General features: G+C 45.4%; 1 protein-coding gene across 4 annotated transcripts in view; it reads right to left on the minus strand.

Moving 5' to 3' along the window:
* DGKI (diacylglycerol kinase iota) overlaps nt 1–26879 on the minus strand; it is a 400657-nt gene that overhangs the window by 183783 nt on the left and 189995 nt on the right. For 3 of the 4 annotated variants that reach the window (XM_036010942.1, XM_028525751.2, XM_036010941.1), the window contains exons 8-11: nt 21826–21942; nt 11869–11943; nt 11269–11367; nt 1770–1852 (exon numbers count right to left, since the gene is read on the minus strand). In XM_036010942.1, the coding sequence (XP_035866835.1) occupies nt 1770–1852; nt 11269–11367; nt 11869–11943; nt 21826–21942 (374 nt within the window). The remainder of the gene's footprint in view (nt 1–1769; nt 1853–11268; nt 11368–11868; nt 11944–21825; nt 21943–26879) is intronic. The other variant, XM_036010940.1, reaches the window with a different exon arrangement.

Here is a 26879-nt window from a genome sequence, read left to right on the forward strand (position 1 = left end):
TCCCCATCACTGTCCTCCCCCCTTTCTCAAGAAAATCATCATCAACTGGCAGTGAACAGGCCTTATATATCTCCTCCTTGTCTTTTGTTAGCTTTTCGTGGATTTACTCACTTTCTCAAACCTAAGCTGCCCACTCGGAGTCCCAGGAGAACTCTTTCAGAGAGGCGGGGAAGGATACCTCACCCGCACTGTGACCGCACCCCCATTTCCTTCTGCCTCTCAACTCACGGGCTGCCAAACCCCACTTGTAGGCCTCAGTCCAAAGGGGGAGGATGCGCTGGTTTTTCTTTATTTTTAAATTTGGCTGCCTAAAATTAGACCATTTCCTTTGTCATGTTGGCTCTTAAGAAAACACACAAAACTTAAGAAGTGACACCACTTCTGTCTGCTAAAATGTTTGCCTAAGGAAAGATGTTAACGCTTCTGTTGTAGAAAACTACATCTATTCAAATCAAATAATATTTTTTGAAAATATTTTCTGTCCTGCCATGTTCTGTATGCCAACCTATGAAGCATCTACCTACACTCTAACTAAGGTGTTACAATCTTAAGAAAAGTAAGCATATGAAAGGGCAAAAGGCAGGGTACCAGATCTGCCCCAGTACATCCAAAGACAGAAGGAAGAAAAAAGAAAAAGAAAAGGAACAGAAAACAGAGCAGTCTCATAGCACCCTCTAGTGGCAAAAGTGTTCACAGATTAAGAGAATGTCAGCAGAAATTTATTTTTATATTTAATGTTCTCCTGCATGCTTAAAATATATATAATTTATTGATTTCCTACAGGAACTATGTTTCTCTACAAATTACCTAAGTCAATATTTTTTAGATCACAAGCTTTATTTTATAACAGTTTTACAAAAAGCACAATATCATTTAATACAACTTTGAATACGCTGTAAATCTGGCATCATAACTATCCATAGGGTCCAAAGCAAAGGGAAAAATCAGTTCATTACAGTTAACAGGTTCCTATCAGCTGTCTGGTGTGATGAGCTGATATTTCTTTGTGTCTGATAGTTGCCTATTGAAAAAGAATGAATATCTCTTTAGGTATAATCTCCATCAGATGACATCCAAAGTATCTTAATAGACGGGCTTTCCCAGGGAACCAGAGAGCACTGAGGATGTCCCTGCTCTTTCTCTGCACCACAGGGAAGAAATGAGATGCGTGTCACCTACATCTAGACTTTATTTTCAACACGTCTGACAGAAACAGAGCATGACCTTTCTGAGAAGCTCAAAAGGGAGTGAGGGGGGAGACAATTAAAATGTCTCCCCCCCGAGACGTGAAATCCATAGGTATCATCAATTAATCAGTCAATCTCTCAGGTGGACACAGATGTGCACACAGAACCTCTAATCCAAACATACGAATATATTCTGAAACAAACACGGCCACGGTCTACAAAGACACGCTCCCATTTCCACCAGTGCACACGTCCAAAGCTGTGCATGCATGAGCAAAAGTGACGGACCCTTTCTCAGCTCCCAGGCTTGCCCCCTTCTGCAGCTGCACATTCAGGCACAGCAAACACACAAGAAGCACTCTCGGAGTTAACAGCCGAGGAGATGCGTTCTGAAGGGAACTAATGAAGAAAGAGTATGAGGGGAAACGTTAGGTAGCGTTTTAAAGGGAGGACAGCGCAGATGAGAAAGTAGATGAGAGGCGGTTGGAAAATATTTCACAGGGAACCAAATAACACCAGAGCAGGAAGTCCTTCTCACTTGCCTAAAACAGCACGGACCGCGGAGGGTATTTCCAGACTTACGCATCTTTGGGCCCCTCCTGAGAAAGATCGAAGACTTGCCGGGGATTCAGATACCACATGAACATCTGCAGGACTTTGGTTCCCTGTAAAGAAAAAAAAAAGACAATAATGGGAAGAAATTTCCAAATATTAGCTGCTTATTTAAAAAATAAAAATAATCAGTCCTGGTAGTCAAAATAATACCGAATTCTAAACAGATGAAAGTGGTGGTTAAAAACGTGGTCTTGGGCCAACGCCCAGAAGAGACCTCAGCCTATCCTGTGTAACTCTGGCGGGTTCCTCCACTTCATTAAGCTCAGCTCCCTCCTCCTTAACGGGGAGACAGGAAGGCCTAGCTCACCGACATGTTTCCAGGATTAAATGCAATAATGTGCGAGGGGCTCCCACAGCGTTTAGCATGCAACAAGTGCTCATGCGCAGTGCCTGTTAGTTTCACCATCATTTCTCACAGTATGAAAACCCCTGCAGGGAAGTTATTAGGCAGCCCATGTAATTTAACATTAATTTTTTACTTTCGTCTGTGGATTACTATTGTCTTTGCACAATGTGAAATACAGGCAGTATGCGGGAAGTGTGACTTGATGGAAAAAAATTTTACCGGAAGCAAAAGTAACACAAGGTCCCCATTATTCACGATACACATATGTGACTTCTCCAGTTCGTGGTACCTAATCTTACTTGGACACTTTTCAATTTCCATGTCCACATCTTTGTCCAAACCAAACATTTCTCTCACACATGAACATTTCGGGAGTGTTTTAAGTCAACGTGACATTGATAGAAATGGTTGTCATGGCAAGTATGAGGCAGTCCTAAAGACCATTTCTGAAAGTGACTTGAGCAAAGAAGCAATGAAGGGTCTTTTTATTAAGCAGCATCCAACGAGCTTTAAAAATGGATAAGGTGCCTCATTTAGGCCATTAGCAACCACAGCAAATAATATTTGACCAGTAGGCAGAGTTTGTTGCTTACAATTATAGTTCCTTTATTAGAAATCACAAATTCTCTCTCTTAAAATAACCCTAAATTTTTATACTTACTGTGCTATATTCGAGGGGTCATTCTAGTATGGTAGATTAGCGCAATATTTGAGTTAAAAATAACTTGGGTGTTCTAAATGGGTGATCATGAGCATTTATAATCTTGCAGAAATTCAGCACATATTTAATGAAATACGAGGGCAACATGTACTTCTGAGGGTAATCATGATAATTAAATGAATCAGTAATAGTTATATATCTAGCGTAGCATGTGGCATAAAATAGGCCTTTTCTAAATGTCAGTCTCTTTCTTTTTTGTTCCTTGTTAATCTGTTCATTAAATTGCACTTGAGGGTGTGAGGACTAAAGTGGGGTTTATAATTATCACAGTTACACCAGTTGTTACAGAGGCCAATGCAGGTCTTCCGTTCCCCATTTCATCCAAACTTATAATTTAAAAGTTCTGCTTCACGCCCTGGCTGGTGTGGCTCAGTGGATTGAGCGCTGGCCTGTGAACCAAAGGGTCATGGGTTTGATTCCCAGTCAGGGCACCTGCCTGGGTTTCAGGCCAGGTCCCCAGTAGGGGGGGGGGGTGTGAGAGGCAACCACATGTCAGTGTTTGTCTACCTCTTTCTCTCTTCCCCTCTCTCTAAAAATATATAAAATCTTTAAAAAAATAAAAGTTCTTTAAAAAAATAAAATTCTGCTTCATGTGCCTGCTATGAATTTAGTAATAATATTCTATCTTTAACTATTATAACTAATCCTATAGTTTCACCAAAGGATGTATTTTGCTTCGTGTAAAATTTGGACATAGCTTTAGACATAATACTACCTACTTACATACTGAGTCATTTTCTTTCTTCCCATCCTGGGCCTTGGTATCAAGTTAGTTGAGGATTATCTCAAGTGATCTTTTATGTTTAAAAGTCATTTTAATGACAAACCAATTTGTTAAAAATGTCTGAATGACTCACTAGGAAAATAATTTCTCAGCTTTAGATTCCTAGAGCAATTTGAATTGTTAATGTTCATTATTCCTTTCCATCCATGGCTACGGCCGAGTGCACCTCTCAATTTCAGCTCCTTCTGCTCTGCAGACAGTACTAGGGGTCTCACAGCTTTGAAGAAACAGAACTGCAAAGCATTCAGAGGTTATTTCTTCAATCTAGAGTTTCTCTAGAAGGCTTGAGCGACACCATTTTGTTGTTGCGCCTTTTCAGTGTGTGCTCGTTGGAAGACCTAATTATCGCCATTTCTCCTTTTGAGGGAAGGGGTCTCCATTAAGGTTGGCAAATTTTGCACTGCCCACCTGTAGGAGGCGCCACTGACATCACAACCTCTGAGAATAATGCCCTCTACAGTTGTACAGGGATGATGCGCATAGCCGTACATCCTGTTCAGTCATTCTGTAATTTCTTCTTTCAAAAAGCAATCTTTCCAAAATAAAATCATTAGCAAAAAAAAAAAAAAAAAAAAAACCAGAAACAAAAACAGTGTGTCTGATGAAAGGATTGCATTGTTTTAAATCAGTCCTGGTGGGTGGAGGAAAAAGGTCTAACACACGGTTAAGTCAGTTCTGTTAAGTCCGCCGTTACCTCTAGGATAAGCTAGTTCAGGGCTTTAACGGAGACAATGTATTCACTAGAACCGAATGGTTTGACAAATACCACTTCACCAGGGAGAGTCGTTTCTTTTCAATACACTCAGTCATTTACACAACTGTCATTCACTAGCAAGTCTCCATGTGCCAAATGCAAAAGCCACAATTCTCGTGAGAGAATCTAGTTTTCTGTGAATGAAAAAACAGCTTACAAGTGAAGTCCCATGCACTCTGGAGAGAGTTCTCATACATGCGGTTGTAGATGTAATACCTCACTGACCAGAGCTTTTCAAGATATGGTGAGACTGGGCATTTGTCCGGAGAGATAAAACTGTCCTTTCCAGCCCCAGGTGTTGGGGAACAGGGTGGGAGAGAAAAAAAAAACAGCTTCCGAGAAAATAGGTAGATTGTTCTAGAGGGAAATAAACAGGATTCAGCTGTTCGCCCACTCTGTGCGCGACACAGTTTTATGGGAAAGGACGAAAGATGGGCTGGACAGAGAGGATATTGTCCTCGACAGGAAATTCTATGTGTTGCTCATAAAATACCTGGGGGTATGGAGAAGCCTGTGAGGAGGGGTCGGCTCAAACAGGAGTCTTCCTGTGACTTGAGTGTGAGCCAAAACACTCGGATATGTGACTCAGCAAGCCTTGTCCCGGAGCCACTATCACAGGTATTATCTCAGAGTCATTATCAAGTTCACCGGAAGAACTACCCACATAATAAGAAAGGCCTGAGGAAGATAAAAAGCAATTCGAGGAAGAGGTTAAGAAACAAGTATTTGAAACTGACTCAGAACAACCCCTAAGAAATACCTAATTAACTTAATGAACACACATTCCGCTGCCCCTGGGTGGCCACAGGCACAGCCAGGGGCCCAGGAGGAGAACAATACAATAAACGAACTCATTAAAGGTGGTAAATGCCGTGGTGGAGACGCCTACTGAGCAGGGTGAATGGCCAAAGGAGATACTCTAAGTCCAAACTTGGGGATTAGATGAAGGCTTCCTACGGACGATACTTGGAAGATGAGTAGAGATAGAAGTTTTAGGATAAAGACAGCTAGACACACCGTAGCAACACTACGTTGCATTCAGCCTTTGAACCACGAGGCAGGAGTGGCAGGAGACCTGAGCTGTACACCAGGCAATGTATGCTGAGGAGCCTGGGCTTTATTTTGCAAAAGACAAGAGTCACTGAAATGTTTTACTTAGGGGAGCTGGACACACATGTTGATACGCTTGTCTGGCTACAGACTAAGCAGCTGGACATCCAGCTTCTAGGCCTATCAAAGGGGCTTAGTTTGGGTGTTAGCCATGGCTGTGGGCTCAAGGTGTTCCTCCAAAACTCATAGAGTGAAATCCTAACCCTCAATCCGATGGTATTAGGAGGCGGGGCCTTTGGGAGGTGCTTAGGGTGCGAGGGTGGAGCCTTCAGAGAGCGCTCCCCCAGCTGCCCTGCGGGGACACAGCGAGAAGGCTGCAGCTGTCCCAGAACCAGAAGGGAGGTCTCGCCAGACCCCAAACTGGCTGATGCCTTGATCGTGGACTTGCCAGCCTCCAGAATTATGAAGAATAAGTTTCTGTTGTTCATCCGCCACCCAGTCTATGGTATTCTGGTAGACCAACCTGAACCAACTAAGACAGCTGTCCGGGCGTTCCCACGAATACTATGACTTGGAAAAAGGAAGTTTGCACAGTTTCCTTGTTTGGTTGGTTAAATTCCATCTGTTGAGGCCAGCCTGACAAGAAGATCTCCAGACTGAGTTTTGATAAGCACCATCATTGACTGATTGGCCTTCTGCCCTCTTCCCGGCCTATTCTCAGCCTTAGGGGACTAAAGTTTTATCTGACCATAATGCTTCTTAATTTACCCCCAGCCTGAGCACTGCAGAAAACAATATCCTCATTGAAGTTGTCTGAGTATTGAAAAACAGTTTGGAGGCTCAGATATTTATACTCTTTGTCTTCTCATTCTCTCTACCCTGGCTGAGTTGCCCTTGACTTAGGAGGAACGGCCCCAGTCTGGGGAAGCTTGTCCACAGATGTTGATGTGAACTTGGTCAGGACGAGCCTGTCTACAGACTAAACATACCTTCCTCCTGTCACCTACAAATAAGGTCCTTGGGAGCCCTGATCCAGGGTCCTGCTCATACCACATCCCAGAGCTGGGGTTTCACACTGAGCAGTTTGGAAACCAGGTCTGGAGCCCTTAACTCTCAGGATGGACTAGCTAGGCAGAATCACTCTCATGGCCTGAACTATAATTAAAATCTACATCACTGGAAGATGAAATTCACAAGAGCAAGAGGGAGAGACAGTGTGAGAGCAGGAAGCAGCAGGAGGTGTCACAAGGGTCTCTAAGACTCAGCTAGAAAGATGTGAGTCAGAAGCATCCAAGAAAAATAATAAGTTTTGCAGTTAGAGCAGAGATGAGTGTGAGAGAGGGTGCTGATTTCTGGCGCCCTCGGGCTTCCATGCACAGGAGGGATTGTGCTACCTCTTCTCCACAGAGACACCCAGAGAGGACACCTCGGTCCCCGATCCCAGTGCCTGCTCCATCAAGTACTTCAGATCCCGACACTTGACAGCAGTGCTGCCAACCTCAAAATCTTCGAGAAAATCCAATATACTCTCCACCTCCAGTGTTAGAAAAACAGAGACGATTACTGTGAAGTATCTGGTTAAAAGACGAGATCAATTAAAAGAAGGACATAGAAGCGGTCCCTCCATGTGGTCATCGCACTATACTCCAACAGAGCCTTGGAAACTTTCTGTCCACACCTAAAAATACGGTAGGAAGAAAAAAAAAAACTGTAGGTATTTTACTTGCCAGAAGATGGCGCTAGAGTCCAGTTGTTTAAAGAACAGAAGACTAAACAAGAGTTTTTCAACGTTAGAAGCCCAAGCTTCAAACACAGGAGAGGGGAGAGCCGCCCAGAGAAGCCGATGAGTAGAAGTCAACCGCTGAGAGGCGAGAATCGGGCTTCAACAACCACAGCACCGAAGTGTTTCTGTGTTGACTGCGCTGGGCCCTTGCGGATCAGAGTGTGGTCTCAGCAGCAGCAGCAGTGGCGGCAGCACCACCTGGGAGCAGGCTCTCGGGGCCACCCCAGCCTCGGAGTCAGAATCTGCATGTCAACACCATCCCCAAGCAATTCACGTACACACGCAAGCTGGGTTCTCCACACTGGCTCCCTGAGAAAATAAACTCAGAGAGTTGACACCAGCTAAGAAGTCCAACTCTCACAGCTTCTAATTTAATCGGTATAGGGTAGGTAAGGCATCGCTGATTTTTTTTTTAGAGAGGGAAGGGAGGGAGAAAGAGAGAGAGAGAGAGAGAGAGAGACATCAATGTGCAGTTGCTGGGGGCCGTGGCCTGCAACCCAGGCATGTGCCCTGACTGGGAATTGAACCTGCGATGCTTTGGTTTGCAGCCCATGCTCAATCCACTGAGCTACTCCAGCCAGGGCAGCATCGCTGATTTTTAAAAACTGCCCAGGCTATTGTCTTGGGCAGCCAAGGTGGAGAACCCTCTGACTCCCGAGATCTTATGGCTGAATCTATCTACCCTCGTGGGCAATGTGAAGGGTTCGTTACAGCCATGGCCCAGGAAGAGGCAAGCCGAACAGAGGAGTTAGCTCAGCTCTGACCTCATGAGTCTTCCCTACTCGCGGCAGTCAGGGCCTCAAGCTGGGCCTTCCTCACTGTGGATGAAACCCCAAGTATGTTAAGCTGGAGGTCAGTTTGAATTATTCTAATTGCACATACATGTTTGGGGTTCTTCAGAGCTTTCTCAACACTTCACATTGTGCTTAGAAACAACGTTTTCATATTTATTTGGCTGAGTAAAGAATCTTATTTTATATAGGAATCATATAGAAATTTTAAACTTGTGTGATACATGTTTTTACTTGGTGAGCCATACTTCTGAGAATCCTAGATATTCTAGAGGCACCATCAGTAGGACAACACATTCAAAATGCATGAAAGGACATCAAAGTCATTAGAGCTTTTGTCTCCAGTAACTGAGCCTTTTTAGAAAAAAATTAAATATCTCCCTGTGACTTCCAGTTCCCCAAACACATCTCAACCTCTTTCCCAATAATTCTTTCATTTCCTGAGTGCTCATCAGTGACGAAGCTACTGTTGGCTAATCTGCTGTAAAACCTTGGTGCTTTACTTCCCTGTATGTATTCCATTCATTCATCTGTCCATCTATCCGTCCATTCATTCGTCCATCTGTCCATTCGCCAGCCAGCCATTCATCCACTAAGCATCCACCCACCCGTCCACTCTTCAGTCCATCTACCCAAACTGTGCTTAACTTTATGTGAACAGCCTCCTGACTTACACCTTTTCTCAACGGGTCAAATCAATCTTCCTTAAAGATGCTTTCATCATATTACTCTTCTGTTCAAAATATAAAATATTTAAAATTTAAAAAAAAACTTTAAACAGTGGAAAACTGTTCTATGGTCCAAATCTGAAATCCTCATCCAAGTTTCCAGACACCAGTCCAAGTTCACTCTAACCTTTACCTCGCCACATTTCTAATAATATGCATGTCCCATTCACCACACTGTCCTCCAGATAAATCATTCTCATCATGACATTCGTGCCTCTCTTGATATTGTTTATTATACAATTACTCATTCACTACTATCTGCCATGGACTAGACATCACGGGTTCAAAGGTGCGGCCCCTGGTACTCACTATGGGGCCCGAATCCTAGCAGGATTCCGGTCCCATAGGCATCCAGAGAGCACAGAGCACTCGTGTGGCCATTCGCAGAGCGCCAGCGGCTATGCAAACATAGTGCACAGGGCAATCAATTCCAAGAAACGGACCAGAGAGGTGCTCCTGAGCCCCAGAAGATAAACAGGAATTTGCCACAGAAGAGAGAAGGAAAAGGGCATCCCACCAGCTTTCTCCCCTCTGCATGACTAAGTGCTGTCCATCTTCTATTTCAGCCACTCCCAGACACCAGGTCCTTAGCACTCCCAAGTCCCCGCCCGCCTCTACAACTCCGTAGCCCTGGTGGGCCGATCCACTCAATCTGGAATGCGCATGGAGTTAATTTTGCCTGAATTATTTGTCCCATTTGCCCCTTTTATGTCATTAACAAAGAAGATGTCCTCAGAAAACTCACTTAAGCTTCCTTGGGCCCTTCTGTCTCTCATGAACGAGGAAGCGCTGTGAGGTCACCTCTGAAGTCACTGTCGTGAGTAATTTACACGGAGCAGCCTGTCCTCACTGGACTGCCCGCCCCGCAAAGGCAGGGACCGCCCACGAGCTCCCGTGTGCCCGAGAACGAAAGCTCATGATGACTTCACAAGAGCACTTTCTATGATGACTGTCATAGTGAAGTGTATTCAGCTTGCGTGCTCGGGGGCCAGGATATGGAGTCGATGACGTGGGCTTTGGTTCATTCCCCAGCCACATCCCGCTCCTCCTGAGGCTGTGGAGGGACCAGACCTAGAGGGAGGGCGTGGTTCGGGGCGAGCTGAACCTCATTCCTGGGACACACCTCTGCAGATCCTCCTCCAGGAACAGTGTTAGGGTCACACCTTTAAAGCAGGAAGATCACTCCGCAACTCAAAAAGGCAGGATGCTGAAAACAGGTTATTTCTTTGCTTACGAGGCATGTCTCTGCCCTGCTCTCTACAATGTTAATAGAGATTTTTCATTTTTTTTCCATTACAGTTTACATTCAATATCATTCTGTATCCATTTCAGGTGTACAGCATAGTGGTTAGAAAATCATATACTTTACCAAGTGGTCTCCCTGATATTTCAAGTACCCACCTGGCCGCATACATAGTTATTACAAAGCAGCCATAAGGATGTACATTACAGCACAGAGATTAGACTCAACACAGAGATTAGACTAGAGATTGAAACACAGCAAGTCATGAGGAATTTTAAAGAAATAGAGGAGGAATCGTCTCTTTAAATGACAAGCACCCATAAAAGAAGTTTCACTGCAATTATAACATTCCAAAAACTGCACGTTATCTTTAGTAATAAGGCCATCACCTTGGACCACTGGGTCCTTCTTAAACTATGTAACTCCCCTCCTTCTACGGGGTGACTAATCAGTTCCAAATCTTTACGTTGTTCAGCGTGAAACATCAAGGGGTCTTGTCTTAAAAGAAAAAATGGGCACTTAGTGGACACAAAGTATTTCATCCTCTGATCTCACAGGAAAATAACAGAGAAGAGTCAAAACCCGTAAGAAGCCTCGGAAAGATGAGGAGCCAGAGACCTGGATTCAAGAACAAACTCCGTCCTTGAAAGGAGGAGCCGTGTCTCTCCAGGGATGCCGTTCCACTCAGCCTCCCGAAGGCTATTTCTCTGTTCTCAAGTGAAGGGCGTGTTAATTATATTCTAGGATTTGGGCGAGGGCCAAATGAACCCTGTACAAGGCGACATTTTCGATAGTGCTGGTGGTGTTCGTTGTTGACAATTATCATGAATAATGAATCACTGTTCTCTTTCCTCTGAGGACAGGGACAGAAATAGCGAGGTCTCCATTACAACAGGAAGGAATAAAAATAAGGTCATAAAGGGCTTCTTAAATACGAGAGCTGAGAAACCCAGAAACATATTAACGAGAGACTGTGGAATGGCCTTTCTTGACAGCCTGGAAGGAAGGTGTGGGCAGCTAGGTCTCCGTGTGGCAGTGGCAGAGTCGCATATGGAAGCCGAGGGGGCTATCACAGAACCCCTAGGCTGTGCCTCGCCCCGGAATGTGGGAGGCTGTGCCCTACGGGAGCAACGGTGACCTTGTCCCTGAGGAGCTGGCTGTTTTCCAACGCTTGGGGTCAGGCGGTGCTCATTTAACTGGTGCGGGGAGTTGTGTGTTCAAGAACGCACTGCCACTGACAAGTTAAACTCACGAGAAACGACTCACCTGGTTGCCTCCGCTCTTGGGGTTCACAAACACAAGCAAGGGTTTCATGAGAGGAGAAGAGATGGGTTTGATCACGAAAGGACGACCTTTGTTTTCCTGCTGAAGGAAGAAAGCGGCACAGCTGAGACACACATCCGTGAGTCTACAGGCAGCCCCACGGCCGTGGGAGTGAGGAACCACCAGCACCACCCCCACCCTTGCAAAAACAAAACAAAACAAAACAAAACATACATCTTGTTTCGCAGGGCTTACCCTTAAAAGGGCACTCGATATAAAACTTAGAAGAAAGTATCTCAAGCTACAGTTTGCCCCTGAGAATTAAGCCACGGATTTTGGCATTATTCTGTATACTCTAAGCATCCTAGAAGTGTTAGCTCTTGTCTCCACCTCCACCGTCTTTGGGATAAGACTTCCACAGACAACGCAAATGCTCTGTGAAGCGGCAGGAGGCTGTATGCTTACGAACACCCTAAAATCCAGAGTGGTTAGAGCAGAGGGAAGGAGAGAAGAGCGGGAGGAGCTACATCCCAACGATAAGCACGGGCCACATCCTGGCAGACACAGGAGGCTATGGTGAGCAGGAGATCTTGAAACACTTACTTCAGCTCCTCTTTTACTGGCTTTTCTTTTAAAGCTCGTTCTCTTCTTCTTCCGATTGGAGGCCTTCAGAGAGTTCTGGGAGGAGAGAAGGAGAGACCTGAGGCCGCGGTGGACGGCCCCGAGCCTTCCCATGCAGAGCCATGTGGGAGAGGAGGCAGCGCATGCTGTTGGACGCATGCTCATGCTTTGACACTTCCAAGCCACTGCGCATGGGTAAGCCACAGACAGAAACCAGTCGCGTGCTTCGGAGTGAGCGACCGACTCCCCACCACACGGAGAGGCAGGGAGTTCGAACCCTGGAGGCTCTCATGGACTCACATAACAACACATGGTATACCTGCCAACCCTCCCAGTAAAAATGGAAGAATCCCAAATTCTCTGAGGGGCTCCAGTGGCCCGCCCAACCAGGTCCGTCTCCCGCCCAACCAAGTTCAAGTTCATCTCCTGGTATGGAGATCACCTATATGGAAATGTAAAAAAGGAGGCCATTTTTTTATGTTTTTCTTTTTTGCATTTTTCCCCCTCTGTTTACTTTTTTGGGGGGAGGTGAGAGGAGTAATGACTGTTTTAAGTAACGATCATAAAGTGACTCATCCACAGTGGAACTCTCTGATCCAGCCACCCTGTCGGCACTGGTGGCTGAGTTTTAAAGGGCAGAGGTAACACTCGCTCTGAGGTGACTTAGAGGAGCAGCCATTGTTCCTTCTCCTTCTAAAGGCCCAGCAGCTGACAGAGCCTTCCCGCTCCTGGTGGCCTGGACGTTTCTCCCTCGTGGGAGAGCCTCCAACTTGTTGAAAGACAGTGGCCCCAAATTTCTCCTTCTAAGGATTTTACGGACTACAGCTCTGTGGTTACTGCAACTAACCATTCACTGTTCATATTGGACACAGATGCTTTGAAAAGAGCCTCTCTTAGCGGGGCCAGTCACGGTTCACTTGTTGAAGACAAGCAAAATGAGATTGAATTAGTCGAGTCAATAATTAATTCCATGGCCATCTTCCCAAAGGCAAGACATCACTACCACATCACAGATGTTTAACAAAGTGCTGAAAGCCTGAAATACAGAATTATTGACGCGAAAGTTTATGTAAGTACATACACATGCATTGCTTGGGCAGTGAAAGAGTTTTCAAACAGCTTGAAGAAACTTAGATATCCATTCTTCTGCTATTCTGGGTATTTCTTTTCTCAGAGCATTCAAAATAAACCTTAAACTGGAGTACATATTATTAACACATCCAAATTAGCAAAATTGAAACTCGTTAGCTTTTATTTTTCTTTCGCTGGGACCTCAAAAAAGTAAGTCACTGTGTGGCCTGTGCTCACCAAGGATGAAGGTTACTTTCTTGAAACACCATCGTCTAAAAGTTTGTTCCCCCCCCAAAAAATAAATAAAATTAAAATTTTAAAAAATGAAAGCTTGCTCCCTTATCAGATGAAAAGAGTCTCTAGGTTCTCCAGGTCTCACCAGAAAAGAGAAACCCAGGCTACTCCTCACCACCAGGGGTGTCCGACCTGTGGCCCGTGGGCCGTATGCAGCCCAGGAGGGCTGCGAGTGCGGCCCAACACAAAATGGTAAATTTAATTGAAATATTATGATATTTTTTTGTGATTACGTGTCACAATGCAGTTAACGTGTGGCCCAAGACAGCTCTTCTTCCAGTGTGGCCCAGAGACGCCGAAGGAGATGACACCCTAGACCATGCTGCTCTGCAGACGGATCTCCAAGAGCCTGAACTCTTTAAATGGACCTATTATCACGCTGCTCTTGGGGGAAACTTCTGCCTTATTAAAGTATTTGCTGTATCTTGGCTACTTTTGGTCTGTTTAAAATGGAAGAAGAAAATAACTTGGAGGCTGTAAACATGTAATCAGCCACATGATGCAGGCAGGATGCTGGGAACTAGCGGGCTGGCCAGGGCGGTGCCTATTTGATGCCCATGGATGGTACTGAGTGGTTCTCTGCCATCACAGCACACAGGCCTCGCCCAGAGAGCTTTATAGAATGCTGCAACCCGGGCCCCATCAAACATTCTCATTTAATTTATTTGGAGTGAAGCTCAGGCAAAGATACCTTGTAAAAGCTCCCCGGGCAATTCCAACCTGCAGCCAGAGTTCCCGACCTCTGTTTGACGCAGGAGAGGTGGAGTAAGGAGACACGGATACTGGGGCAAAGCAGAAGATCTGAGGGACAAGGACCACGAGCTATGGAGCCCGACAGACTGGGTGCCAGTTCTGGATGTCCCTGCCATGAAATCTGTGTCACTAGATCTGAGACTGGGGCTGAGTCGGTCCCACTTTGGAAATACTACTTTCTTAATTTTGAAGTGAGGCTGGTAATACCTACCTCATAGGAGAGTATGAAGTTTAAACCAGAAAATGTGTGTGAAGCAGCTAGCTTGGTATCTGTCCCAGGACATGGATCTCCAAACACGCCAGCTGCCTCTTTCACAGCTATAGCTCCCAGCACCCAGCACGGATGCCTGGCACGTGGTACGCACGCAAATCATTGTTGAAATAACGGATCAGTGTTATTAACATTCCTAACCCTTACTGAGTCTGTCCTGGTTTTAGAATGAATCCTTAGCGACTATATGCCTGTCTCCTAACTTCGTTGTTGTTTTAGTTCATTTACTACCAAAAGCAATGCAGGACGCACGCCTAGTGCTTGCACGGACACCCTGTGGTTGGTTCCTGGTGCTTAACAGGATTCGGTCCTTAAACTCTGAGAGAAAGGTCTGATGGGTCAGGCTGAGGGTATTTCCTAAACTTGCCCGATCACGGGAATTGGAGTTCTCCAGGTGATTCTGACAATCAAGCACGTTTGGGAGACAGAAAGTTAGGAAAACACATCCAAAGAAGAAAGGCTGGAGGTTTGAAAACAGAGCAGGCAAGGAACTCAATTCTAATAGGAAACAGACACACGAAACAGCTTTTTTTTTTTAAACACATGTAGCAAATACAGGTGCTTCTGAGCCTCACCGAGCCAAATGCATCTGAGGCCTTCTTCGTCTCTCAGAACAAGGGGGCAAAGGCCAAGCAGTGGTTGACTTACAGTACCTGGGCGCCTCTATGTGAGCTCTGAGTAAGCAAGCTTACGGCCCTATGGACAGTCAAACAGCAAAAGATAAGCAGCGTGGAATTTCACAGCACACTCAAAACGCCGGAGCTTCCTGCTGTTCGTGGGGAAACGCGCATCTGTCCCTCCATAGAGAGCTTCTTTCAGAAGGCGGCACACAGGGACCGGCTGGATACGAAGGCAGATCTGGGCTGTGTTTCGGACGGGCCTGGCTAATCAACGATCTCTCTTTCCCTGCCTGGGCCGATGTTGTTGGGAGAGTGAAATATAACAGGATGTTGCTCAAGAATGTAAAAATTATAGCAGGAAGTTACTGGGTAGAATCGTTATGGATATGTTCAAGAAACCTTTAAATGCTTGTCTTGTGTTCTAAAACAAAGCACCCCTGTGATCAAGGGCAGCTAACTCGGCTACAGAGGGGCCACTTGGCAAGGTCAACGCCATCAAAACAGTGAACCGTTGTGCCCCCGTGTGGATGTTAGCATTCCTCCGATTCCACCGGCGTCCACCCCGGTGAATTCTGTGCCCACTCTTTTGTTCAAGCCCTAGGAAAAGATAAAGGCCTTTTCTGTTCTTTGACCAGGTATCAGGACGGTCTTACCTTGCTGCAGAAATAATCCTATCAACGAAATCTTTATCTTACTTCGGCTCCTTCCTGCACTGTTAAGAAATGCCTGTGGGTGAATCATTCAACTGTGAAGGAAACTTAACGACCTGTAACTATTCCTCAGGGATTTGTCCAGCTTACGGGGTCACAAGGAATCAGTTATAACAGTCTCAGGAGAAGGTAGCTCACTTCTTCATCCCACAGGAAGTCTTCCCCCGTGATACACTGGACGACACGCTGGCAGATAACTGGGGGGAGAATCATGGGCTTTGTCTACTGAGGAAGGTTCTCACTCTGCCCTGCTCCACCGGCCACTGGGACAGAGGCCGTCCTGAGCACAGGTGGGCAGAAGAATAAAGAAAACACATTCCAAACGTTAAGGACAAGGGCTCTGCAGCTTCTCAGGCGTATCTGGCTAAAACACAGCAAGTATTACTTAAGCTTTAGAAGTGACCAAAGGAAATGGCTTGGGAAATGTTGAGGGATATTGTGGTCAGAGCTATTACATGTCACAAGCGTAAAGTATTTTAAGATCATCCCATCATAAGGAGTAAGAAAGGATTCGCATGAAGAAAGTCCATACAAGGCTAGGAAGCAGTTGATTGTGGCATTTTCATAAGTAGACCATTGGAAATAATATAAATATCAGTCAATAGGGAGTTGGCTAAGTAAACTAATATATGCACAGCATGAAATATATGTGGTAGTCTGGACATGTGTTAAATTTATATTTACTAATAAGCACTTTTCCCCAAGATTCTTTTTTTTTTCACTGGAAGAGGCCGGCTTTAAAGTATTATGTGCAATGTCATTTATTAAAAACACACACCTCAAGACTTTTATAACTTGACTCCACAAAAATTCATGTAATGTGGGTCTTTTCTTCAGTTCCAAGTGCCAGCATTAGGATTTGAGCATCTTTAACTTATTTATCCAACCAAGATATGATCCTGTACCCTTTCCAGTACAGAAGAGAAACACCGACATCTATAACATCAACCACAACTTTAAGTACATCAACAGGTTCCGTTTTCTTTGAATTCCTTAAAGCCATCCACCTTCCATCATGGTTTAACTCCTAGGTCTCCCCAAAATGATGTGGCAATGACACTCAGCACATCACCCGGGCGGCCCTCACTCCCTGCTCATCAGTGTTTCACGTGACTCCCAACCTCACAGCTGCTCACCGGGGAAGGACCCACCTGGAGCCAGCCATCCTCCAACAGAGACGGACAGCACATAGTTTAGCCCCGCCTCTTTGTGACCTACTTTCCCTGGCCACTGTGTATGGATGACCATGTATGTATGGGTGTATGGAAAGTATTTATATAGTACATAAATTCTGAAATTTGGAAAACTATTTTCTCTATGTTCTCTATCTACCTTCCAAATTCTATCGTGTCCCAATGCCTCCAAAGAATTGTCTGACCTCCAGTGAATTGTCTAATCCTTTCCACACCACTGTCAACAGGTGCCACCTGTGACAGGGGCCACCTGTGCCCCACACTCTCCAAGCTATGGTTTGATGGCATCATTGATCTGGTCCCAAACACAAGAACTTTTCTTAATCCTTTTTTTTTAATGTCTACAGAATTTAACATCAAGGACTACCCTATTTTTCTTCCCATTTTTAATAATGAAACTCTGTGTTGTCATAGTTCTCTCCTTGTTTTGCAGGATTTTCTTCCCCCTTGCACTCTCTGGAGGTGGACACTTCCTCAGTCTTCTTCCCTCCTTGTTTTCAGTGAGTGAATAGGACCCGACTGTCTCCCATGGGGTGGGCATCGCGCTAATGAACACGCAGTCTCACGGCAGTGTAAATACAACCGCTACCGGAGTTCAAGGTGCACATGGGGAGCCCAGGAGACAGCAGGCTGTGGCCCCTGATCTGTCTCTTTCTACCCTCTCCATCAGAAAGCTCGTGTTCTTTCCACCCTCTTTCACTGCAATACAGATGGCTCGGGGATCAGTAACTTCTGTCCCGATCTCCATGTGACTACCCAGTGTTTTCATCTGTTGAAGTACAGCTTTGCCTGATGCCCTGTACCCCTAAAAGTCAGCGAGAGGGAAAACAAGACCTAACATTTAGTGAGTGTGTACAGTGAGCCAGGTGCTGTTCTATGTACTTGATCTCTTTCCCCTTTTAGCTTATTAGTCCATGAAAACGCTGTGAATTAGGTACTAGTATCAGCTACACTTTGCAGAGGAGAAGCTGGAAGAGAAGGATGTAAGTGTTTGAGACTGCACAGATCGTTAAGTGGCAGGGCGAGGTTATGAATCCAGGCAGTCCGGCTCATAGGCCAGAGCTCTTCACCGCTCTCTGCTGCCCCTGGAGCTCACCAGACATTAGCTTTTACATAGAATCTAGGCCATTGATTAAATTACGTGATGGGAAGAGGGCCCACCAAATCTTTAATGGTGCCTGATTCAGCAAGGGTTGCTCATCTAGTACAACAGTGAACAGCATGGCCTATCACTAAGGACTTGATTTCCAGAATCAGAAACTCTGGGTTTAAATGTCATTTTAAACTATTTAACATTTATATAGGCTGAGGAAATTTATTTGACTTCTCAACTCCTCACTTCCCTCAGCTGTAAAGAGGGAATAACAAGATTCCTGCCTCGTAGGGCAGTATGCTCACGAAATGAGCTAGTGAATGTGAAGTACTCAAAAAGTTTCCTAACATACAACCGTTAGCTGTCCTTATTCCTATTATGATATCATGAATCACAGAAGATAATAAAAAGGTACGTAATGAAAAACACTTGGACTACAGCATCCAGATCATGAACTGTAAATACCGTCTCCCGTTAAAAGTAACCAAGTCTCCTTGGAGAAATGGCTGATACCAGGTTTGGGCAGGAAATGCCCATGGTGTTCTTTTTGAAACCAAGGCAGCCATCAAAAACTCCGTGGCTCATGAACAATGGAGACAGGAACCGCCTGGAAGGGGTTCTAACTGGGTCAAAGTGGAATAAGAACATAAGAATCATAATGATGCCAAAGGATTAAAACATGTCATATACCATGTATATCACATAGATGTACATTTGTAATTCACAATGATACTCTCTAAAACAATGACCATGAACTTCACCACTCTTAGTCATGGAATAAAAGTTGCCAAGGCACTAACTTACTGTCTTCTGAAAATTTACAAATAAAGGCAACTACTCAAGCATCTGTCATATATTGGCTAGTAATAAGGGAAACATCTCTTTAAACAAAAATTATATAGCTAAAAAAATGAAGAGTTAAACATTGGGAAATCACCCTTTGGCCATGCTACTGAAATAATAGATTCAGGCAACAATACTCATTCGATAACACAATAGGTACAGGGCTGGTGGACAACCTGATGGCGGATGGACTAGGATGACAGCCCCGGAACTTACTCATCGACCTTCGCATCACTCAACGTTGGCGATCTGACATGTTGCTCTCTTTGAAAGCAACACAACAGAAATACGCATCCTCACCCATGCAGTCCTTCTGCTAAAAATTGAACTCAATTCATTAAGTCTAAGTATTATTTTACAAGAAATATGGGCATTAAGGGAAAACATTTTGAAACACAATAAGGATCCAATCAGCCAAAATAAAAACCCAAGGAATTTTACAGAGTGATCTAATTTATTTAATAAACAGCACTAGAAGTAAAAGAGGGATCGTTATAAATTAAGAGAGACTTAAGGTATATCACCGAACAAGCAGCTGTGAACTTCGGATCTTAATTTGAAAATATAACTGTGAAAAAATTTATATTTGGGACAATTAGAAAAATATTTTAAAGAATTACTGATTTTGAGGGGTGACAGAATATGTGGCTGTCTTTCTAAAATGTTTTCTTTTAGAGAAGCAAAATGAAGTGTTTATAGTTTCAGGGGTGTCCAACCCATGGCCCGAGGGCTGCGGGCGGCCCAGGATAGCAAGAATGCAGCCCAATAGAAAATCGTAAATTTACTTAAAACATGATGAGATTTTTTTGTGATTAAGTGTCACAATGTATTTATTGTGTGGCCCAAGATACCTTTTCTTCTTCCAGTGTGGCACAGAGACACCAAAAGGTGGACCCCCCCTGGAAATGATATGCTAACATTTGCTGTAAGTTATCCCAGCAAAAGAAAAAAGCAGGGGGTGGGGGATGGAGCATACTTCCGTTTCCAGGAAGCAGAGCCGAGGGGGCGGGGCCAGGAGAAAATGGGTGTGGTTGTGAAAAGGCAACCTAAGGGATGCTTGTGGCGACTGCTCTGGATCTTGACTGAATCAATGTTAACTTCTGGCTGTGGAGTGCTGTCCTGTAATGCTGCAGGAAATTACCAGGAGGAGAAAATGTGCACAGGGCACGTGGACTCTCTGTATATTTTCTTACAACTGCCTGGGAGTCTCAAAAATACGTAATTAAGGAAAAGAAATTATGGTGTGACAGAGGATATATGAAACAAGGGCAAAAAAGTTCATGTTACAGAATAATCCATTATAATCCTTCTCTCTCTCTTCGCTGGCTTAAAAATTTCCATAATGAAAAGATTTTTAAAGTTTAGAAATGTAAACTTACAACTTCCCTGCAAAGTGGTGTCATTGGATTTTCACAACTGGCCTATCTCTAATCTTCCACAATCCCATCCCACCAGGCTATCCTACACACTCTTGCTGGTAGTTTCCTTCTAAAATACAATTACTACTCCATTCCTCTTTTGCTGAAAAGGATCAAGTTCACACATATAAAACCCTCCCGGCTGGCCAGGCCTGAGCAACCCCCCCCCCCACCGCCCACCCATGTAAACCTTCCACTGCGGTCCAGCTTGTCTCATAGCCCAGTGAATAGAATTCCGGACCCAGGACCCTCAGTCACGCCATTCTCCTGCCCACTGTTTCCCCTCTCCTCCACTGATCTAAATCCCCCCTCTCTGCAAGGGGCAAAATGAACCCCATCTCCTTCACGAAGCTCTCTTCCCTGAGCATTTCTTAAGGTAACCACAAGGTAATAGCCAGAGCGGGGATCACACACTGTATCACAACGCCAGTACTCTTTCTGATACCATCGTGGTTTCTGATGAAAACATGGTAGCTCATGGGGAGATTAGTAAGTTTTAGGGGGAAAACACGAGTGAAAATGTTACAGAGATTTTTAAAGAACACTAAATTGGACATCAGTACACTTGACTTTCAGGCACGGTACTGAGGTTGTGCATGTCACCTTGGGCAACGCATCGATTGTCTCTTGGCTCTAAAATGTAAAAGGAAGGGACTAGACTCCCCCTGCCTTTTTTAATGAACAGATACTGAACTTGCCCCTGGGAAAGATTTCCCAAGGGCTCCCATGAACTGTAACTTGGAAAGATTATTCCCAAATGTTACTCATCGGCAGGGACTAAACTTGGTAGAAAACACGCAAAGCCAAGCAGAGTCCCTGAGCCAATGAAAACTGAGTCAATGAGAATAAACTGCGTGATAATTCTGGAGACCACATAAAAAAGGACTGGACTGCCATATCATTTAAAATATTACATTCAGTAAGACTTCCTAAGACACCTGCACCCTAGGAAGGTACAAACTTTCTGTAGCGTTAAAAGTCTGCCACGCGGAACTTGGAGCTAGCTGTCTAAGATGTACAGTACAAGGGTAGATAGGCATTTTTCTGTTAAAGATTATGACGTTCTGAGAAACCACCCAGGTTTCCCGGAACTGAAGCAGAGCCGCTCTAGGACGTAAAGTACACTGAGGAAAGAACAGAGAGGGTAACTTCTACTTTGCCTTCAGAGAAGAGTGTCGCTCTGTAAGCCCAGGCCTTGTGCATTGAGGAAGGTCGTGACCCACAGTCTGCTGTTCGGGTCGGAAGGGGTGGGGACCTCCACCAAACAAGGAAGGCTGCACAGGGCACCCTCGCACCCACTCCCTGGGGGTGCCCAGGCTGGAAGAGAAGAGAGGTTTTACGAGAATCAGCTGTACCCACCATGAGTGCTTAAGGGACTCAAGAGAGCACCCAAAAAGAGTATCATTAGCACACGCCGTGGAAGGAAATACTCCTGCTGGGGAACTTTGATTTCGTAAGAAGAGGGGGCTGGTTCCATGAGAGAGCCCAATGCAGGAAGGTGACGGGCCGATGGGACCCACCGGGGAAGCTGAGCACGGGAGCACGGGACCACGGGGTGGGGTGAACGAGCAGAGATCGGAGAAACCCAGAAACCAGTCAGGGGCCGGGAAGCAAGAAGCGACAGTTCCTCCTTCTCTGCACTGGCCCGGCAGCACCAGGGGCCCGGCAGTTACCTGAGGTTTCTTCACCTTAATGATCCAGGTGGGCGGGACGATGACAGCAGCGTGCGCCCCGAGGGAGCAGGGTTCCTCGATGTGATGCAGCATGAAACAGGTCACCTTATTGTGAAACTGAAGAGAAAACAGGCCAGTAAACACTTCCGTGCACAGGGCAGTGCTGCAGCGAGAAGGAATAAGTACACACGTCCATGCTCACACGTGCACATGCGACACACACACACACACACACACGTGACCCATGCTTCTCATCGGCCAGCCCCACAGCTTACAGACCAGACTTAGAATTCATTCTATTTTACAAACTGATAATAATTGTTAACAAGAAATCAACCTTATAGGACAGGCCAGCTAAAACTCAATAAATTTGTTTTATTTTTTTAGTGCCTCACTTTTACTTTTCTTTCATTTTTTAATTTCTATCGAATTTCTTGGGGTAATATTAGTTAGTGAAATTATATGGGTTTCAGGTGTACAAGTCTATAACCCATCACCTGTATAGTGTATTGCGTGTTTATCCCCCAAAGTCAAGTCTCCTTCCGTCACTATTTATGCCCCCCTTTCCCCTCTTCCACCTCCCCCTACCCTCTTTTCTCTGGTCATCACCATACTGTTGTCCGTGTCTATGAGGTTTGTTTAAGTAGAATATTTACCTAAAGACGTCGGAGTCTTGGAGGTGTGCCTGAAAAGTGACCACATACTAACCCTGGCAAGCTCAGGGGAGGCCAGTATGGTGGGCTCTGCAAAGTCAGAGACCGAAAGTAACCACAGAGGAGGGTCTGAACATAGAAATCCCTAATTAAAAGTGAGTCATGGCGGGCAGGCATGCCCTAGGCCTGTAGATTCCGTGACAAAAGTCAGTCTTTACTTAAGTGAGCATGCGTTTGTCTTTTTGCACCCAGGATGACACACCTGTGACATATCAGAGGTACCCCCTTCCCCAGGCCCCTCGGGGCACACCCACGCCACAGAGACCACAGAGCCCACAGAGCCCCTCACTCTCACTGTTGTCTTGTTGCCCCTGAACCATGTCTGTGTGCTGCGAATGTTAGTTATTAACTACCCTGTACTGCCCAATGTAAAAGAAGCACGTGGTTCTCTACTTTTGCCTTTTTATCCAACCTCGAACATTTCCCTGCTTTGCTTCCTCTGACCCCCTGAATCTACCACCAGTGGATCTCATGTAACCCTCCTTTCGCCTTCGCCTTTGACTCTGGTGCAGCGGCCCCCAACCTTTCTGGCACCAGGGACCAGTTTTGTGGAAGATTCAGGGCGGGGGCAGGAAGAAGAGCTCAGAAACGTGGCCTGGTTCCCAGCAGGCCATAGACCCCTGTTCTGTTGTATACAATAAGCTGTCAAACTGCCATTCTCTGGAGCATTTTCTCAATCAGTCGAGGTTTTGCTTCCTGGCAATTATCATCCGTTTGGCTCAGATAAACTCCTACAAATCCTCTACGGGTTTGAATGTTTCTTACAACGACAGAGGGTTCTGTCCATCCTAACTCTGCACGTAACTTCGTTCCACTTGACTTGCGCTGATCAGCCTTGGTGAATCAGGGCTAACGTGGAGGAGGAAAGGAAGATGGGCAGAAAGGCAGCGCCCATCCTCTGCCTCTCCTTTTTCTACCCATAGATGCACACCCTTCCCAGGGAGTCTCCCCATTTAAGGGACCCAGGAAAGAAGCAAGAGGTCTCTCCCAGACAGCCGTCAGTCCAGGAGGTCACAAAGAACAAAGAGATTGTCTCTCCCAGACAGCCGTGAGCCCAGAAGGTGACAAAGAACAAAGAGATAGCTTCTGCTGGGTGTGTGAAGGCCACTAACAACCACAAGGGTCCTATTACACTTGGCAAGTCTAAAGTGCTTTTTGTTTTTGAAAGGAAGGAAGGAAATGCAGACTAATGATCATCACAATACCTCAGTCTCAGGGGCTGAACCCTATCGGGAAATGGGCTGGGTGACCCCAGGCTGATCACATTTTCAATCCGCTTTTGGGCTGCCTCGAAGTGAGAATGAGGGGTGGGAACATCTGTTTTCTCATAAACATAACATCATGTTCCACAACGGTTACAAGCCTTCAAGTTTCAATCATAGCAATTTTTTAAAAATTACCATCCGTTTCCCCTTGGATTATATTTAATGTGACCACATAATGTATCATCTGAACGGGGACAATTTTAAGAGTGAAAGGGAGCACGGTTAATGATGAGGTTGGAACAAAAGATACAAATTAGGACTGTCTCGGGAAAACTGGCAAATACGGCCGCCCCAATTACATCCCATCGGGGAAGTTCTGTCTTCCTTTCTGGGTAGCTTCAAGATCTGACGTGATCCAGTGGCTAATCACTAAATCGGTTAATTAAGTGTGAAATACAATTTCATAAAATAATTAATAATTCCTCCAACCACCAGTTAATTGTGATTGCAAACAATGTGATATACCAGAGAAATGTTACTTGACTATCTTCTTTAAAGGGGGATTTTCTCATGGGATGCAGACAGTGCGGGGCAGGACGGGGGGCGGGCGGTGACCTCGTAAGGCGAGGAAATGTGTGGGACATCTCCCTACTTCCCCCTCAATTTTTCTGCGAGCCTAAAACCGTCTGAAAAACAAAGTGTATTCGTATTAAAACTTAACAAAAGATCCACTAAGGAATGCTAAAATCAGCAGGCAAAAGTTTAAGGAGAAATAGGGTATCAGCATCATCTCAAAAATATCTCCCCCAAATATTTATCAGTTGGAAAAGGAGATCCAATAACTTGATGGTGGAGGTATAGGAAACACTATCTTAATCAAGAGATCAAGGTGAATGTCAGTAATAAAACACAGACATATGAACCCCCATACAAGATGCAGTGAGGATACTGCATCGCTTCTAGAGTATTTGGCATGAAATAAATAATTTCAATCTAATCATGAGAAAACACAAGGCAAACTCAATCTGGGAGACCTTCTTCCTAAGAACCAGTCGGTGTCCATTAACAGTGTCAAGGCCACGAAAGACAAGGAAAGACTGGGGAAATGTCAGAGACCGCTAAAGGTACTGGGGGGTCCTTGATCAGATCCTGGGGCCCGAAGGGAAACACTGGTGAATGTTTTACAAACCTGTCGTTCCGTTCACAGTGATGTACCAATACTAATTTCCTGGCTAGGCGTCAACATTAGGGGAAGCTGGGTGGAAGAGTAGCCATTAATGTTCTGCACTATTTTTGCAACTTCTCTGTTAGTTTAAAATTCCTTCAAAATAAAATGTTCAGTGATTTCCTCTTAGCAATGGAAATAACCCCCCAAGTGAACGGCCGGCTGCTGCATTGCTGAAATGGAGGGGGTCTCGGAGCCCGCCTGTTCTGACTCCCTCACTGTGCACCCGAGGAGCCTGCAGTGTGGGGAGAACAAGGGGCGTGCCCACAGAGCACAGCCCGCAAGTGGCAGAGCCGGCACCTGAGCCCAGGAGGCCCAGCTCCCCAGCCCCGTTTTCCCCCGATGCGGCAAGCGCCCATAGAGGGCCTCTCTCTGTCTATTTGACATCAGACAGGCTAGAAGGGGTTACCTGGAGTGTTAAAATGTATCACCGCTGTAATTTGTCTTAAAATGGTACGTGTTTTCAGACCCTGCAAAATCCCCTGCATACCTGTGCCCCAGGGAAACATGGACCAAAGCTCGGCCACGATGGTCAAGCGAAAGCTGTCATTATAGTGATGCAGTCGGACTGCAGTTATAAGAAGCGGGCATGTGTGGTCCCCGGAAAGTGGGACTCAGTCCCCAAATTAATTGGCCCTGGCTAAACCACCTCACCACAGCCTGAGAGCGATGGGGACGGGAGCAGAGGCTGCCGATCTGAGCCCACGGCCACCAGTGATGCTGTCCCATGAGTGGGGTCTCACCAGACCAGCGAAACCAGCAGCGCAGATATTGTGAGGACACCTAGACCCTGAATCTGCTTCCTCCCCTCTAGGTGGTACAGTTTCAGGCAGGAACTGGGATGGCCTTGTACTTGTGAATGTGTCCTTGAACAGAAGCACAAAGGCCACTTGTGTAACCGTGAACTGAAAGGAGACGGAAGTGCCAAGAATAAGACGTGCGGCGGGACGGTGACGAGCAAGCACTGGCCTTCCTGGACAGGTGCGCCTCTGCAGCACGACAGCAGGTTCTCCTGACAGGTGGGCGCCCGGGGAGGCTATGCTGGAGAGCGCATCGGGCTGAATCTTACGGAAGCGCCAACATTCAGAAGTTTCAACCCACGAAAATGTCAATTTCCTGAGTTTCAACTAGATGCATCTGCTCCTGCCCCTGCATCTAGGCCTGGTTTGGCTTTTTAAACCTGACGTGTGCAGACAGCTGAAGTCTTCCTGCCAGCATATTACCTGGCTGCAACGAGTGTCTTTGTTTTCAGGTTGTCAATTCAGAACAGTAGGTGAATGAGAGAAGTGAGGGGTCCACGAAATCTTCCTATAAAGGCCCAGATTGTAAACATTTCAGTCTTATGGGGGTATCCTGTCTGTGTTGCAACTATTCAGCTCTGCCACTGGCATTACAGTAGCTATAGAAACTATGTAAACGCAAAGCAGCCACAGACAGTACATAAATGGATGCACATGGCTGTGTGCCAATCAAAGTATTTACAGAAACAGGCAGCGGTCAGAGTTGGCCTGTGGGCCACAGTTTGCCAACTGTGAGTCGGAGTATATATGCAACACGTACTTATAGAAGGGACAGGCACATAGGCAAACAAGTAAGAGAATGAGTCATCTGGTTGGGACAGAGGTAAAAAATGGGAAAAAAGGGTTGATAAAAAGAGGAAAAGTAAATGGAAAAATGACTATTGGATTCTAATGAATGCCTATGTCAAATGTAAGGAAAAGTTACATTTCAATGAGCATAGAGACAATGCAACAATATCGAAATTTAAAGGGTACAAAACCATTCTCATCCTAACACAGCTTCACGAAAAAGGTACCCACATCAAGGACAGAAGAACCAGGATGCCTGAACTGCTGTGTTAGATGGACTTTCTAACGTTGCATGGTGTTTGCTTTTCAATGTTGCAACTTC

Source organism: Phyllostomus discolor, chromosome 10, assembly GCF_004126475.2.
Source record: "Phyllostomus discolor isolate MPI-MPIP mPhyDis1 chromosome 10, mPhyDis1.pri.v3, whole genome shotgun sequence".
NCBI classification, from domain to species: Eukaryota; Metazoa; Chordata; class Mammalia; order Chiroptera; family Phyllostomidae; genus Phyllostomus; species Phyllostomus discolor.